Source organism: Guillardia theta, assembly GCF_000315625.1.
Source record: "Guillardia theta CCMP2712 unplaced genomic scaffold GUITHscaffold_85, whole genome shotgun sequence".
Lineage (NCBI taxonomy): Eukaryota > Cryptophyceae > Pyrenomonadales > Geminigeraceae > Guillardia > Guillardia theta.
The window spans coordinates 357,682-372,491 of NW_005434589.1; the positions used below are offsets into that span (position 1 = coordinate 357,682).

At 50.7% G+C, this 14,810-nt stretch overlaps 3 protein-coding genes across 3 annotated transcripts; 1 reads left to right on the forward strand and 2 right to left on the reverse strand.

The window, feature by feature from the left end:
- Positions 1-185: 185 nt before the first annotated feature.
- GUITHDRAFT_154749 (hypothetical protein) lies at positions 186-892 on the forward strand. The gene is made up of 2 exons (XM_005825332.1): positions 186-263; positions 320-892. Exons 1-2 carry the CDS (start codon positions 253-255, stop codon positions 810-812), a joined length of 504 nt encoding a protein of 167 aa, XP_005825389.1. The 5' UTR covers positions 186-252; the 3' UTR covers positions 813-892.
- A 128-nt stretch (positions 893-1,020) lies between these two features.
- On the reverse strand, positions 1,021-2,622 carry GUITHDRAFT_40186 (hypothetical protein; the record flags this gene model as incomplete). Its single annotated transcript, XM_005825333.1, has 1 exon — positions 1,021-2,622. A coding segment is annotated over one exon (1,602 nt), but the record flags the coding sequence as incomplete, so codon positions are not given.
- Positions 2,623-13,102: 10,480 nt separating this feature from the next.
- On the reverse strand, positions 13,103-14,683 carry GUITHDRAFT_115553 (hypothetical protein; the record flags this gene model as incomplete). The annotated part of the gene is made up of 7 exons (XM_005825334.1): positions 13,103-13,173; positions 13,348-13,554; positions 13,652-13,736; positions 13,794-14,178; positions 14,234-14,249; positions 14,303-14,583; positions 14,676-14,683. The coding sequence occupies 7 exons, from the start codon at positions 14,681-14,683 to the stop codon at positions 13,103-13,105; spliced, it is 1,053 nt and encodes a 350-aa protein (XP_005825391.1).
- Positions 14,684-14,810: the final 127 nt, after the last annotated feature.

Genomic DNA, 14,810 nt, shown 5'->3' on the forward strand with positions numbered 1-14,810 from the left:
GGCGACTACTTCATCAAGCACAGCCTCAACGTCCCCAACCTCTGCTGGCTTGAGCTCGTGGGGCAGGGGTCGCTCAACACGCGCATCTGGGGCTTCCTTATGCTCATGGAGTACACCAAAGGCATGCTCGGGGGCCTCTTCCTGTGCTTCCCGGCCGAAGAGAACTTCGAGGCGACGCTGCTGATCCGAGGAGGACCCTGGCGCATCCTTCACTGCGACATCAGGTCCACCATCGAGATCCCCACTGCCGCCATGGTCACCATGTGAGGACAGACGAGCGTGTGGATGATGCTGATGCAGATGCTGATGCTGTTGACAGGGAGAAGGCGGACGTCTCAGTGGTGGAGAGCGGCATCGGAGGCCTCGAGGAGGTGAAGGTGATCCAAAAGCAGCATGCGTTCACCGGGGAGAAGGTTCCCTTCCGAGGAGAGCCCAACACGGGCCTGATCTGCTTGGACGAGTCCTGGTGCTGCCTGCTCGGCTGCACCATAGAGAACACGGGGGAGGGAGGGGCGGGCATCCGGTACAGCGAGTTCGCAGGAGGACTGATCGAGAGCTGCCTCGTGCAGTTCCATGATGTCGGCATCATGCTGGATGGGTCTGTTCGGGTCGCCGTGTACAGCTCTCTCTTCCAGCACAACGTGCTGGGCGCCTTCTACGCAGGGCGGTGGATGCAGGAGGATGCAGAGGTGGAGCTGGTGGACAACACGATCTGCACCAACAGCATGAGCGAAGACCCGAACAAGGGCATGTGGGCGACATTCAGGAAACCTGCTAGGCTCACAGTCAGCGGCAACCGTGAGAACTGGTGAGGAGAATGTTGTATTGACTTGTGATTCTTAAAGTGTGTCAAAACATTTTTATTGGATATCATAAAGGCACTATTGCTACTACAAGTGCAAACACTCTCAATACAAGCAAACAAATTTACATATAAACTTCTCAGCCTTAACCGTGATAGGAGCCCGAGAAGAAGCCATTGCCAGGAGTTGGCGAGGGAGAAGCGGCCACGGCCCAGAAGAGAAGTCCAGTGATGATACCAGCAGCTGGGCAAGTCAACAACCAACCGAAGCAGATGACGCCGATGAGCTTCCAGTTGACAGCTCCGACGTCGCCGTTGCAGAGACCAACAGCAGCAGTAGCACCGGAGATGCAGTGAGTGGTGGAGACAGGAACTCCGAGACGGGTGAAGGTCATCACAGTGAACATAGCAGCGATCTCGATACAGAAGCCGCGGGAAGGAGACTGAAGGGTCAGGCGGTTGCCAAGAGCGTCCATGATGTAGAATCCGAGGGTGATCAGACCAACATCGAGCGCGAGACCTCCGTAAACGAGGAGCCAGATGGGAACCTCGGCCTTGGTGTCAACCCTTCCGGTGCTGTAGACCATCCAGACAGTTGCAAAGGGAGCGATGGCGTTGGCCATGTCATTAGCACCGTGAGCAAGGGAGAAGAAGCAGCAGGTGGTGAGCTGGAGCATCTTGAACATGTTCTCGGTCCTTGAATAAGCTTGGAAGGCCTTGGCGTGCATTGCCGCATCCTCCTCTCGAAGAGCTCCAACATCCATGAAGAATCCAGGCAGAAGACGCTTGCCCCACTTGATGTAGCCAGGATCGTCCTCGCGGATCTCTTCCTGCTTGATGACCGAGCCGAACCCGAAAGCACTTCCAGTGACCTGCATCGGCATGCCATTCTGAGACATCACATAAGGCATCTGCATGCCTGGCTGCATCATGGGCATTCCAGGCTGCAAGGAGTTGTTGTAAACCATCATTGGCTGCTGCATGGAAGGATCGAAATTCTGCCCTGCTTCCATGCTGCCCTTCTTGTCCTCAGGTGGAGTGTCTTCAACGTATCCCATCTCGCCCTTGGGGATGGTGAAGTGATAGAAGAGAGTGTACCAGGGCAGGTTCTCTCCATCGAGAACCCAACGCTTGACCCATGGCTGCACGAAGATAATTGAGAAGATGGCAAAGAAAATTCCAACGGCAAACGAGACGGGAACAGTGATGCTGTAGGAGGTCTTGTGCAAAGCAGGGATACCGGCGATGAAGAAGAAGCCGGAAACGGTTCCGAAGGCAAAGAAGAAGTAGATGGGCAACATCGCGATACCGCGACGAGCCGCAACTTCGTCAGGATGCTTCAACACAAGGTACTTGGTTGCCAAATAGATGATGGCAGCCAACACTCCAGTAAGGGCAGGAGAGACGAACCAGGAGGCGATGACTGCGCCGAATCCAGTCCATCCCCAGTTGACTCCACTTGGTCCAAAGGCAGCAATTCCGATGCCAAGAATGGCTCCAATGACCGAATGAGTGGTTGATACAGGCATGGAAAGGATGGTAGCGACCAGAACCCATGTGCCTCCACCAAGATTCACGCAGTTCATTCCCAGGCACAGGATGTAAGGATCGTTGACGAACCAGGAAACCTGAATCATCTTCTTGCGAACAGCATCGGTCACTGTGCTTCCGAGTCCAACGACTCCACAAAACTCGAAGATGCATGCAATCATAACTGCTGAGCGATAAGAAAGGGTCTTCGCAGACACGGCGTTGGCAAACGAGTTTGCGACGTCGTTGGCTCCGATGGTGTAGGCGTCAAGGAAAGCCCAGAAGAAGGCCCAGGTGATGAGACCCTTGTACAACCAAGGAACACCAACCTCAGGACTGTCAACCATGGTGGCGGCAGCGGCAGAAATGGATGCCATGAGCATCATGTAAGGTAACATACCTCTGATGGACATGAATGACCTGTACGCATGAACAAGATCAGTAAGATACAACAAATGAATGAATGCTGAGCTCACTTCATGTCGTGGAAAACAACCAGTACGCGTCAACACAGACGAGGGGATGGAACTGTTCCCAGAGCGTGGGAGGGAAGGCAAGGTGGCTGTAGGATGGATGCTCACGGCGAGTGGACAGAAGATAAAGGAGGTCTGCTCTTCGGGAAGGGTGCAGGGTGGGGTGGGGTGGGGTGGGAGGGAGGGGGTGTGAACCATCAGGAGGGGTGGAATGGGGGCGGCATGAGCAAGGGGCGTAGGAAGAAGGTATCCCTGTAATGTGTTGAGAAAAGGGGTGGGGTCATCAAGATTGATGATGTTTCCGGTCAGTGGTATGGGTGGCATTGTCCCACTAGGGGTACTCACTCACTGCAGGGCGTTGTGAAGGGATGTAGTGTGGACAAGGTTGACCACATTCAGAAGGTGACTCAAGGTTGACAATTTCTCAAGTCTTCTGATAGTCCCAAAGCCCTATGTGAGAGTACTCCCGCAATTCCCCCCCCACCTATCAAGCTTCCATGAGGAAACAGGGGGTATCGAGAATTGGGGTGGGTTAAGGTGACTCCCTGTGCCCTTAGTGAGCACGACCCCAGATAAACATCACTCCCTACCCCACTTTGCTCTTTCACTGAAAGACCAGGAAAAAAACATTTTAAATATATATTGAGCACTAATCGATCTCTGGGACCCTTGATCAATATACACATATCTATTTCACCCATGCACAGTTGAAAATAAAGACAGACATTTAATCATTACTGATATACTTCATGGAAATCGGCCATTTAATGGAAATGTAAAAGTGAAAGGCCTCAGTTCATTCGAAAAAAACAAATGCCAGAACACTTCCTTTCAGAAATTCTTTTTAATATATAAATATTTTGAACAACGTCCCTCCATGTTAACGTATTTCTGACAAGGGGTTGATCCACCCCATGTAAGTCCATAATCACCCCTACCCCCCAGCACATTTTGTCCTAACCCCTACCACTTCTTGTCACTAACCCCCACCCTATCCAAATGACCACCATTGCACCAATGACCAGTAATGTCGCTGCAATGACTATGATGACCCTGACCTCAAAATTAGGCTTGTTCTGGGCAAAACACCGGTTCTCAAACCACCCACCCTTTTCTTTTTCGTCAACGCCGCGTCTCCCCATTCATCTTACCCTACCCTACTCCCCCTCATTACCTACCCCTAGCACCCTATGCTTCACTTCCCTGTTCTCTACGACTATTCAAGAACCCGTTATTGAATCCTTGTAGACAGGGGTGTGAGGAATATCACGAAAAGCTTCAGTTTCGATCCCACCATGTAACGTCCCCGAATACAACCCATCCACCCTACCCCCATCGATCCACCCCATGATTTGGATCACAACCCCCCATCAATTTTGCATCACCCTACCCCTCAGGGCCTATCTATTGAGAAATTGAGTGCGGACCTCTCCCCCTCGCTCAGCTTCTGATCCTTTATTTTTGGCTATAACTAACCAAGCCCCTTCTTCTCCATCCAAACTCCTGCACCACCCATATGATCTTTTGTACCCACCCCAAATCCTTGCATACCCATTTGATCAACTGATCATACCCTACCTATCTTGAAAAGTGATTGGGCAGAGCCCTTTGTAATCTTGCAGCCTAGCAAGGAGATTTTCTCTCTACGCTTTCTAAGTAATTAGACGATAGATCCCCTCTTTCTAACTTCAGAGAACCCCAGACACATCCCCACCCACCAATTCAGCCACTCACACGTCCGTTTTCCTGACCACCCCATCCGAGAATTCACCACCCGTGTTTCTCTGATCGAAAGCCTGCCTAATGGGGTAGGGCAGGGAGAAAACAATGGTCTCGTCCCCCATTAAATCTCCTTCGAGCCCATCACCGGTCTTATCTAAAGAATTAAACGGGGTGGTCTGATACTAGGGTTACCGTCCCCTATCGCCCGCCTTCTAACCCTATCTTTGCATGTGCACCCCTCGTATCTATTTCACCCCCATTTTCCTCTTCGAAAACTACCCCTCCCTTCCAATCTTGTCACTTCCCCCAGAAATACGATCGGGTAGCATATCCATTATAAACTTTCATATCAGTAAAGATTATATCTATATTGCCTCCAGTGCAATGTGGGGACCATTCTGATACAAAAACTCACCTCACCGGTACAAATCAACTTATGAGCCAAATAACTCAGGTTTTATATTATTATGAATTCACTGCTGCTGGAACCCTCAAACTTTTTTTTTCCTCAGAAGCCCCTGAAGGTTGAGGCTCAGTGACGGTTAAAACTTTGAACTCGCCGGGACTCCGGGCCCGGCCGCCGCAGGGCCGGCGGCGCTCCGGGCCGGCCTCGGATCCGGGCCGGCGAGAGTGAGGACTACACGCGGCACTGCCGCACGCCGCGCGCGGCGATCGCCGGTCGGACGCCCGGCCGCGTGACTGCCACGGTTGCTAAATTCGTATCACGTCCTGTGCACAAGCATTGGATCGAGCCGACGATGTCAATTCGCTTTGGCATGTCGATTTGAAAGACATGATAACGGTCTCAGAACCATCAGGTTATAGGTATTTTCTCATAATAGTCGATGCGTTTTCGGGGTTCATATCCGTTCGTCCTATGAAACACAAAAGTCAGACAGCCTCAATTCTCATCGAGATGCTCAGGAAGGAAGAGAAGAATGTACGGCGACATGCAGTTCAACGAATAATCTCTGATAACGGGACTGAGTTTCTTTCGTCTGAAATGGAAACATTCATTGTCAAGACAGGATTGAAGTGGGACAGAATTCCTGAGTATAGTCAAGTACACAATTCGCTAGCCGCGCTGAAAGAGGGATAAGAGCGGTTACTACAACAAACAGAGCACTGTTGAAACAGAGTGGACTGCCTCTTGAGAAATGGGAATATTCTATTGTACAGGCAGCATACATTTACAACGCCCTCCCCAGTTACAGGAACTTTGGGAACTTGTCCCCATACACGATTTACAACGGCGAAATGTTTAATTTTCGTTCGTTACGAACCTTTGGATGCATGGTGTTTTTCAAGAACAGTGTACGGACATCCAAGGTAGACGATCCAGCCATGCAAGGGATACTCTTAGGCAACGCAAACGCCTTTCCTGGATACACGGTGGGATATCTGGTGTGGAATATCGAAGAAGATAAAATTTATCATACGAATAATTTGACATGTGATGAATTCTTCTTTCCCTTTCGTCGTGCGTGCAGAGTTAATTGGCAAGAGGACCCTGAGGAAATTGTCAAGCACAACATTTTACAAGACAGTCATCCATTGGGAGATACACTTGTTAAGGATGAGCCTGATACGTCTGTGGTTCCCACCAAGCAGCGAGGGGGAAGAAAGCGACCCAGGACGATCGATTCATCGGATGAGGAGGAAGTGCACGATTCTGTTCACGAGGATTCTGCTCACGAGGATTTTGTTCACGAAGATTTTGTTCACGACGATTCTGTTCACGAGGAGGCTTGGCACGATAGTGACGAGGATTATCAGCCTGATGTGCTGGTACAACGTAAAGTGGATACGGAGGATGGATGTACTGCAGAGGCGCGTCCATGTCGGACTCGAAGAGACTTTCGTCAGCAGCGGCGAGAAGCAGAAACACGTTTCATCAATCGACGTGCGGAGGTTGTAATGGATACCGGAGAGCTGAGGCAGGGGGTTGTTACTCAAGTGGTATTCAAGAATGACGAATTTTTGGTGCGAATTACGTTTGATGATAAATATTGGGTGCTACTCAATCCTGATAGTGACAAGGTTCGATTCCTTCCTGGCACGGCAGCTTTGATAGCAATGTCAGACACAGAGACAATATCCGTGACCTGTGTTGGATAAGGAGAAGTCAGATGTGCCAGAGGATGTTTTCGAATTGGAGGGTTGCAATGAATATTTCTTTCGAGCGTTTCCACAAAAGGGGGACAACATTCTTTCGACACTGGTGGAGAAAACAGTTCGAGGAAATCCAGATGTTTTTGTTCTGCACAGAAAATCTCCCATGTCATCTCAGTTGGTACCTGGCAAAGTCCTCAACGGCGGTGGAAAAGAGGTGTTCTTTGTGCTAGACGAGGGCAATCGGACTGCTACTTCTCAACAATCTGCACGATGGATTCCTTTGAGACGAGAAAGGTGGAATGAACTTGTATCACTCACTGATCCAGGTGAAGACGTCGATGTGGCATATGATCCAGAGTACATGGATCTTGGACCCAGTGAGTCAACAGAGTGTTTTCCAGACTCACGAATGCTTGTCACCAACATGGCGCTCGTGGTGCCAGTCTGGGAGGCTATAAAGTTGACGGCAGCATTTCTGTCGCGAGCTTTGCCATCCGTGCAAGATTCGAATCACATGACAGCTGATCCTAGGAATAGGAAAGAGATGTTGATGCGTCCAGACAGGGAGCTGTGGGAAGCGGCTGAACGAGCTGAAATTCACAAGATGGAGGAACGCAAGGTTTGGACCATAGTTTCAAGGGATTCTGAAGAAACACGAGGAAAAATCATAGCACGCGGCATGTGGGTGTATACAACCAAGAAAGATTTACAAGGGAAAATTCTAAAATACAAGGCGAGGCTGGTGGTAATGGGCAATCTCTTACCGACGTCGGAGGAGTTGTTTGCACCAACTACGTCGATGGATAATATCCGCTTGCTACTAAGTATCGCTGCGGGAAATAACTGGATTATCGTTTTTCGTGATATAGCGGCGGCTTTTCTCTACAGTGATCTGCTGGAACCAATGTACTTGTACCCACCTGCAATCATGGGATTGCCGCCAGACGTTCTCCTTAAGGTCATGAAAGCAATATATGGGACCAGAACGGCACCGAGGCGATGGTGGGAGAAATTTTCACGAGAGCTTAAATTCTTGGGTGCCGAGGCAGTTGGACATGATGAAATCGTCTACAAATATGAACACAACGGTTCACGACTTCTTCTTACGACATGGGTGGATGATCTTCTTATTGTGTGTGAAAATCAGGAAGTATGTGATCATTTTCTGAATCAGCTGAGCAAGGTATTTGATTTTTCTGGAAGTGAAGCAACTGGTACATTTCTTGGGATTCGTGTTCATCAAGATTTAACGAAAGGGACTATCACGCTGAGTCAGAAACATTTCATTGAACAACTTGGCAACTCATTGACAAGTTCGGAATTCCTCTGCGTTCAGTGTTTACGATCCTTCCTGGTTTGGACAAATCTGCAGTGCGGCAGTATCAAGCACTTCTTGGGACAATTCTGTATATCGCAAATGGCACAAGAGCAGACATTGCCTTCGCTGTTAGTCTTCTGAGCAGATTTTCGAGAGCGCCCAGAGCTCGTGATTGGGAGGCGCTGCTACATCTCGCGAGGTATTTACACACTACAAGAGACATTTGTATCGTTTATCACAACAGAGGAGTATTTGTGAATCACTGAAGAAATCCTTCACAATCAACTTGTGGCAGCTGACGACAGCGACTGGGGAACTTCGGAACTGATGTTTTGACAAGGAGGAGTCAATCTGGCTACGCGATTGTGATGAACGGAGGTGTAATCTCATATGGATCCAAGGCACAGAAAGTTATCTCTTTGTCATCGTCAGAGGCAGAAATTTATGCTACCTCTGTAGTTGCCAAACACGTCAAGATGTATCGTAACTTGCTACAGAAATTGGGGTTTCCACAGTCCGGCCCGACGATGTTGCTCCTGGATAACGAGCCCTGTATCCGTTTGCTGACAGAGAAGAGAGCGTATTCTCGGTTGAAACACATCGACTTGAGGGCTAAATTTACGGTACTGATGGTAGATGAAGGGGATCTGTTACCTGTGAAGGTGCCTACAAAGTTTCAGCCTGCGGATTTGTTCACAAAGATTTTGCCATTGACGAGGTGGAAAGCAGTGAGTTCATTTCTCTTTGGTGAAGATTTGAATTACTTTGCCTTGGGAAGTCATGGCGACGAGCTGGATGAGTGACACATCTCTGCTTACGATTATGAGTGCGTGACTCATTAGGCCCAGTGTGCAAGCTTGGGGGGTGGAACAATGTTGGAAAGGAGGATTCTTGTCAGCCAGGGTGGCGCAGTTGCAGGACATGGGGGGAAAGATTTTCTACAGAATCAAAGCAGTATGATTTCTGTCGCAACTGTGTGCTGACTGTACGGTAGTTGTAGAGACTGCCTGGAGACAGCGCTTTGGGAGCAACTTTGAACTTCAGTGGGATTTATCCCAGCTTGAATGATACAATGGGGTTCATCGTACAGCTGGTATCAACGAGCAATCGCCTGCACCAATCTCTGATTCAGGGAGGGAGAACCTTGGAAGGAAGGTTTGATATTGAGAAGTAGAATCAGATGATTGGCATCATGGCGTGGTATCAAGCTTCTTCTCCCGAAGACTGTTCAAGCCTCGGAACTCTAGGTCAAGTCAAGCAGGTTAGGATGTGAAGCCTCCCATCATGATCGCAAGATACAAGACCTATGATCGCAAGAATTGAAATGAGAATTGAAATTGATGAAAAATCGGCCGTTGAGAAATTGAGAAATTGAAAATGAAGAGATGATTGATGGGAAAGGCAAATGAAAGAAGATCATATGGTCAATATGAGAATTGAAATGAACATGCATGCAAATGAAATCTCAAGAGCTCTCAGGTGAAATGGCGCCAGCGATTTATTAGAAGGGCCCGTAGAGCAGGATAGTTATGGTGATAGAACTCTCAGAAGAACCACACAACACCACCAACACTTCCTTTATTCACAGCAGTCACCTTCCCTTCAGTCCCTTGTAATCCAGTACAATGCACAGCGCGCAATGGACACGTGTCCTCCTAACCCCCTCTTCTCCGCCTGACCCTCAGGCTCGTCGATTCCTTAATTCCAGACCTATGTCAGAACCCACTTCCGGGCCATCTCGCTGAGCTTCGTCCATCGATGAGACGCAATACCCTGAACTTCTCGCCGTCTCCAAGAACTTATCTGAGTTCTTACACCCTCCCTGACGAAGTTAAGCGAGATTCCCAGCTTCCTTTTCCACTTCATCCTTCATCCTCCGGGAACCCCCTTTTTAAACATCTCCCTGCTCCTCCTCCAAGCTGCAACACCGCGCTCTCCTCCTCCAAGCTGCCTGCTCTTTCCTGGATCCCAATCTCCTCCATCAAGCTCCCTGCTTCCTCCATCAAGCTTCCTGCATCCTCCATGCTAGCTGCTCCCTGCGTCCTCCTGAATCGCAATCTCCTCCTCCATGCTCCAAGCTCCTTCCTGCACCCAGATCCTCCTGCACCCAGATCCTCCTCCATGTGACTCGACAGATATGACAAGGAGACGCGACAATGCGTCGATTGTAAGTCACATATCTTACTGTATCTGCAAGTAACTTCTGCACTTTACTGTCCGGATGTCCGGTCCTCATATGCCATAAGTAAGAATCAGATAACTGTGTGGGCTTGCTAACCAAAAACCCTGTTGCATGACGATCACCAGATACCTTCGTCAGACACACTGTCCCTCTGGATTCCGCTGACACACAGAAGAACGGCGTACCGTCTTTTGCCTCATCATGATTCATCTGTCGTCTTGTGGATAACATATACAACTTGTCCCACTGAAGCAAGGGAATATGAATCTTTCCATCCTCTGACGCCACATACGATTTGGCAGCATTTCTGGAACCTCTACCCACAATATAATACTTGTCACCCAGAAAATCATCCAAACTCACAAGAGGAACAGGCAGAACAGGACAAACGCGAACATGATCCAAGACAATAGTATTTAACTCACCACCAAAATTACCGAGTTGATCGAGTGGAAACTCTCGTATCAGCGGGAACAAACACATGCCCAATCCTGTTCGATATCGATTCATTGCATTCTGAATCGGAAGCAAACTGAGTTCATCCAATTCCTCCTGTGACGTCACAGATCCTTTGAGGAATGTGTCCAGCTGTAACTCAGGATGAGTCTTGATCAATTCTTCACTGAGGTCCAATTTTCCTCCTCCCATGGTAAAAGCAATGTCGAAAAATCAGTAGCAACGTTCCACACAAGAATCGACTCCGACCTTCCAAACTGAGCTTCCAAGCACAAGCGTAAAAAATGCAAAAAATCGAGTCCAACTTCCAAACAACGAGTCCAAAAAACAATCGAATCACCGACTCAAACAGTGACCTTCCAAACCGTCTGGCAACTTCCTAGCACAAGCGAAAAAAATGCAAAAAATCGAGTCCAACTTCCAAACAACGAGTCCAAAAAAAATCGAATCACCGACTCAAACAGTGAATCTGCAACAACGATGAACCGAACTCACTCTTTGTTCCAGTTCAGACCGTACGGTAAATCACAGTTGCGCAACAACAGTAAAAAATGAGAACTGAGAACAAAGAGAAAATTTTCTCTTTGTAATCGAATCAACCTCCACCTCACTGGCCAGAATCTGTTTAACCCAAGATCCACCAAAGACTAACTCTCAGTACACCTGAGATCCTTACACCAACCTTATTCACCTCAACGATACACAGCTGTGCAGTCTCTAACACCTTTACTGATGGTGATAGAACTCTCAGAAGAACCACACAACACCACCAACACTTCCTTTATTCACAGCAGTCACCTTCCCTTCAGTCCCTTGTAATCCAGTACAATGCACAGCGCGCAATGGACACGTGTCCTCCTAACCCCCTCTTCTCCGCCTGACCCTCAGGCTCGTCGATTCCTTAATTCCAGACCTATGTCAGAACCCACTTCCATCTCGCTGAGCTTCGTCCATCGATGAGACGCAATACCCTGAACTTCTCGCCGTCTCCAAGAACTTATCTGAGTTCTTACAAATAATAATAATACAGACATTGAATTGTATTCAGACATGGACTTGTGTTGAGAGATTGCATTGTATTCAAACGGACTCCGCCTGAAACTCCTCGACTCTCCTGATTGTCCTCGTACTGATTTTAACTTAACTTTGAGTAAAGAAGAAAACAACTTGAAGCACGGTGCGCAGCATCGACTCTGATTCCCGGTTGAGAACTATGTAATCATGTGAGTCCACAGAGGAATGATGCAAGTTCAGCTGAGCACAGAAGAACTCTGGGCAGCGGAGGGAAATGGGGTCACGGGTGCCTCCCTTTCCCTTCCCCTCCCCTTCCCTTCCCTTCCCTTCCCTTCCCTTCCCCTTCCCTTCCCTAAGTTCCCCTCCCCTCTCTTCCCCTTCCCCTCCCCTCCCTTTCCCTTCTCTCCCCCTTCCCTTCTCCCTCCATCTTTTCCCCTACTATGGCCTTTTGCCGCCGGGTCTGATTGGGCCCGGGGCCCACTGCCACGGGTGGCACTGCCACAGGACTCACTAGTATCAGTATCATCGCGAGTCGTAAGTAAACTGTACGGTCAGGCACAGTCCCTCAGGCCCTTGTCTGGCATCGGAGCCGGGATCATAGTAGGGCCAGCATGATGTACGCCGGTACGGGCGCAGCCGCAGCGGCCGGGCAGTGCCACCGTGGCACTCCGAGACTCGGCACGCGGCCCGGCGGGGGCCCGGCCAGGCCTGAGGCCCCGGGCCCGTTGGCGGTGGCGTCGACTCGCCATGCCAGGTGACAGTGATGGAACGTATGCCAGCCGTGCCAGTCAGATAGCGCCGAGTTAACAAAAACTCTCCTGTAAACCAAGACGACTTACGTGTTTCAAGGCGGCATGTAGCGTGTGGGACGAAGAGGGGGCTTTCCTAGCCGTTTTGTTAAGGTCCTCTCATGTCTGGATGCTGGGGTTTCACCTCCTAGCATACAGACGGTCTATCTCTCATGTGCTCCTCAATCATAAGTTCTGGTTTTGTGTGCATTAAATTCGGTCTTGAGCATAAACTGTCACACTTTTTTTCTGGTTTTGTGTGCATTAAATTCGGTCTTGAGCATAAACTGTCACAGAATTGAGGATCGGCGCGGAGCTGGCGAGGCGTCTCCGTCCCTCACTGTGACGTCGGGTGCCTCCCGGCCCCAGAGCTCGAACGACGGTGACCACTGGCACTAGGGCACTACCTCGAGCGGTACCGTGTTCCCGTGTCCAGCCTCCCTCCGTCACGGGCCGCTGCCCCAGGCGGACCCCCGGGCAGCGCCGGCTCCTTGTCGGCGGCTGCCCTTTCTCCGTCCGCGGCCGCCCGCTTTGTGGCGGCAGCGGACGTCTCGACTGACAGTGGTCAGTCGGCTGCCTCCGGGTATCGCGTCTAAGGGATTTTATTCCTCCTGCATGCTCCTGCTGCTTGTTGCATGATTGCTCAGTGACCCTTAGGCTGCTTGTCTGCGCGGCTTCGCGCTTGGGCTGGCGGTGCCGCGTCTAGGTGCCAGCAGTGCTGGTTCTTTTCGGGCTTGTGTTTTGTGTGTGATTGTGCAGCTTCTCGCTGTGCGCTGTGTGCCAGGAGGTTTAGCTTGATCCTGCTTTATTTTGCTTGTTGCATAAGATAATGGATTTACTGGCAGAAGGTAAAAAGTGCCTCTCTCCCTCAAGCAAAACAAAGCAGAATATGCTATGACTACTCCTCCTCGAGCGTTCATCCCTCTTGCCATCTCGACGGACGGTACCCTGCATCTTGACACCCTCCGCTTCATCTGGTATCTCGCGGACATCATTGCTCAGCGCTCGATGCCTCTTGAGGATGCGGCGTTTGGTCGGCACTTTGTTCCTGATGACGGACCTGCTGCTGAGGTCTTGGCTCGCAAACGCGCCGCCACCCGCGGCTATCAGCGCCTCACTATGCAGCTGACGCTGGAGGCGCTTCATTCCTCCCCCTGCGCAGCGAAATGTGACCCCTCTTGTCATGCGCGTCTTCCCTCGCCATGTGCATGCTCGCGCTGCGCTGACCGATCAGCAGCGTGATATCCTCACCTTGCACAGCCGCAGGACACACTCGCTCAAGTCGCAGGATAGGGTCTTGCAGTCTACCATCTTCGCTCATTTTCCTGAGCGAGACCTGAGCCACTCTCCGATGCGAGTCTCGAGCTACTACCCCCTCAAGGCCTTCCCGCACCGCTATGCTCAGATGCTCGACTGCTATCTCCATGGCATGCCGATCTGCCAGTGTCCGACGGAATGTGATGGATGTCAGCGCGAGCTCGATCCCTCCGTTGCTGCACATCATCTCCAGACCTGCAAACGCCGATCCTCCAAGCTTCCCACGGCGCATGACAACCTTACTCGTACGATTCGGTCGATGCTGAACGAAGCTGGTCTTCAGAGCGTCATCGATACAGTGGGGGATCCTCGTTCTCGACGGCAGGTACCCTCCCATCCTCATGGCCGCAAGATGAAGGGCGATATCCACATGCCGCGTCTGGGTGCCAGCAGTGCTGGTTCTTTTCGGGCTTGTGTTTTGTGTGTGTTTGTGCAGCCTCTTCTCGCTGTGGACTGTGTGCCTGCCGGTTCAGCTTGTTCCTGCTTTGTTTTGCTTGAGCCTCCGGCACTTTTTACCTTCTGCCAGTAAATCCTATGCTTGTTTAGCAGCAAGCACCCCAGTGGTGTCGAGCTCTCCGGAGGCACCCGACGTCACAGTGAGGGACGGAGACGCCTCCGAGTCGCCAGCTCCGCGCCCATCGTCGGGGCCACTCGAAGGGTTTCCCCCATCGGAGTCGGAGACCTCCGGCGAAGACTCCTCGGGCGACTCGACAAAGTCCGAGGAGGAGCTGTCCTCTGGCTCGAGAAGTGCTTGCGCCCGCAAGGGCGTCATGCGCCTCGCACCAGACAAGAGCGCTTCCAGCGTCAGCTGCATGGTGAGGCGCTGATAGGTGGCGGCGCGTTTGCGAGCCAAGACCTCAGCAGCACTGCGGCAGGTCCGTCATCAGGCACGAAGTGCCGACCAAACGCCGCATCCTCAAGAGGCATCGAGCGCTGAGCAATGATGTCCGCCAAATACCAGATCATCCGATGAAGCGGAGGGTGTCAGGATGCAGGGTACCGTCCGTCGAGATGGCAAGAGGGATGAACGCTCGAGGAGGAGTAGTCATAGCATATGCAGCGCGATGTTGATGTTTGCGAATCTTCTCAGACG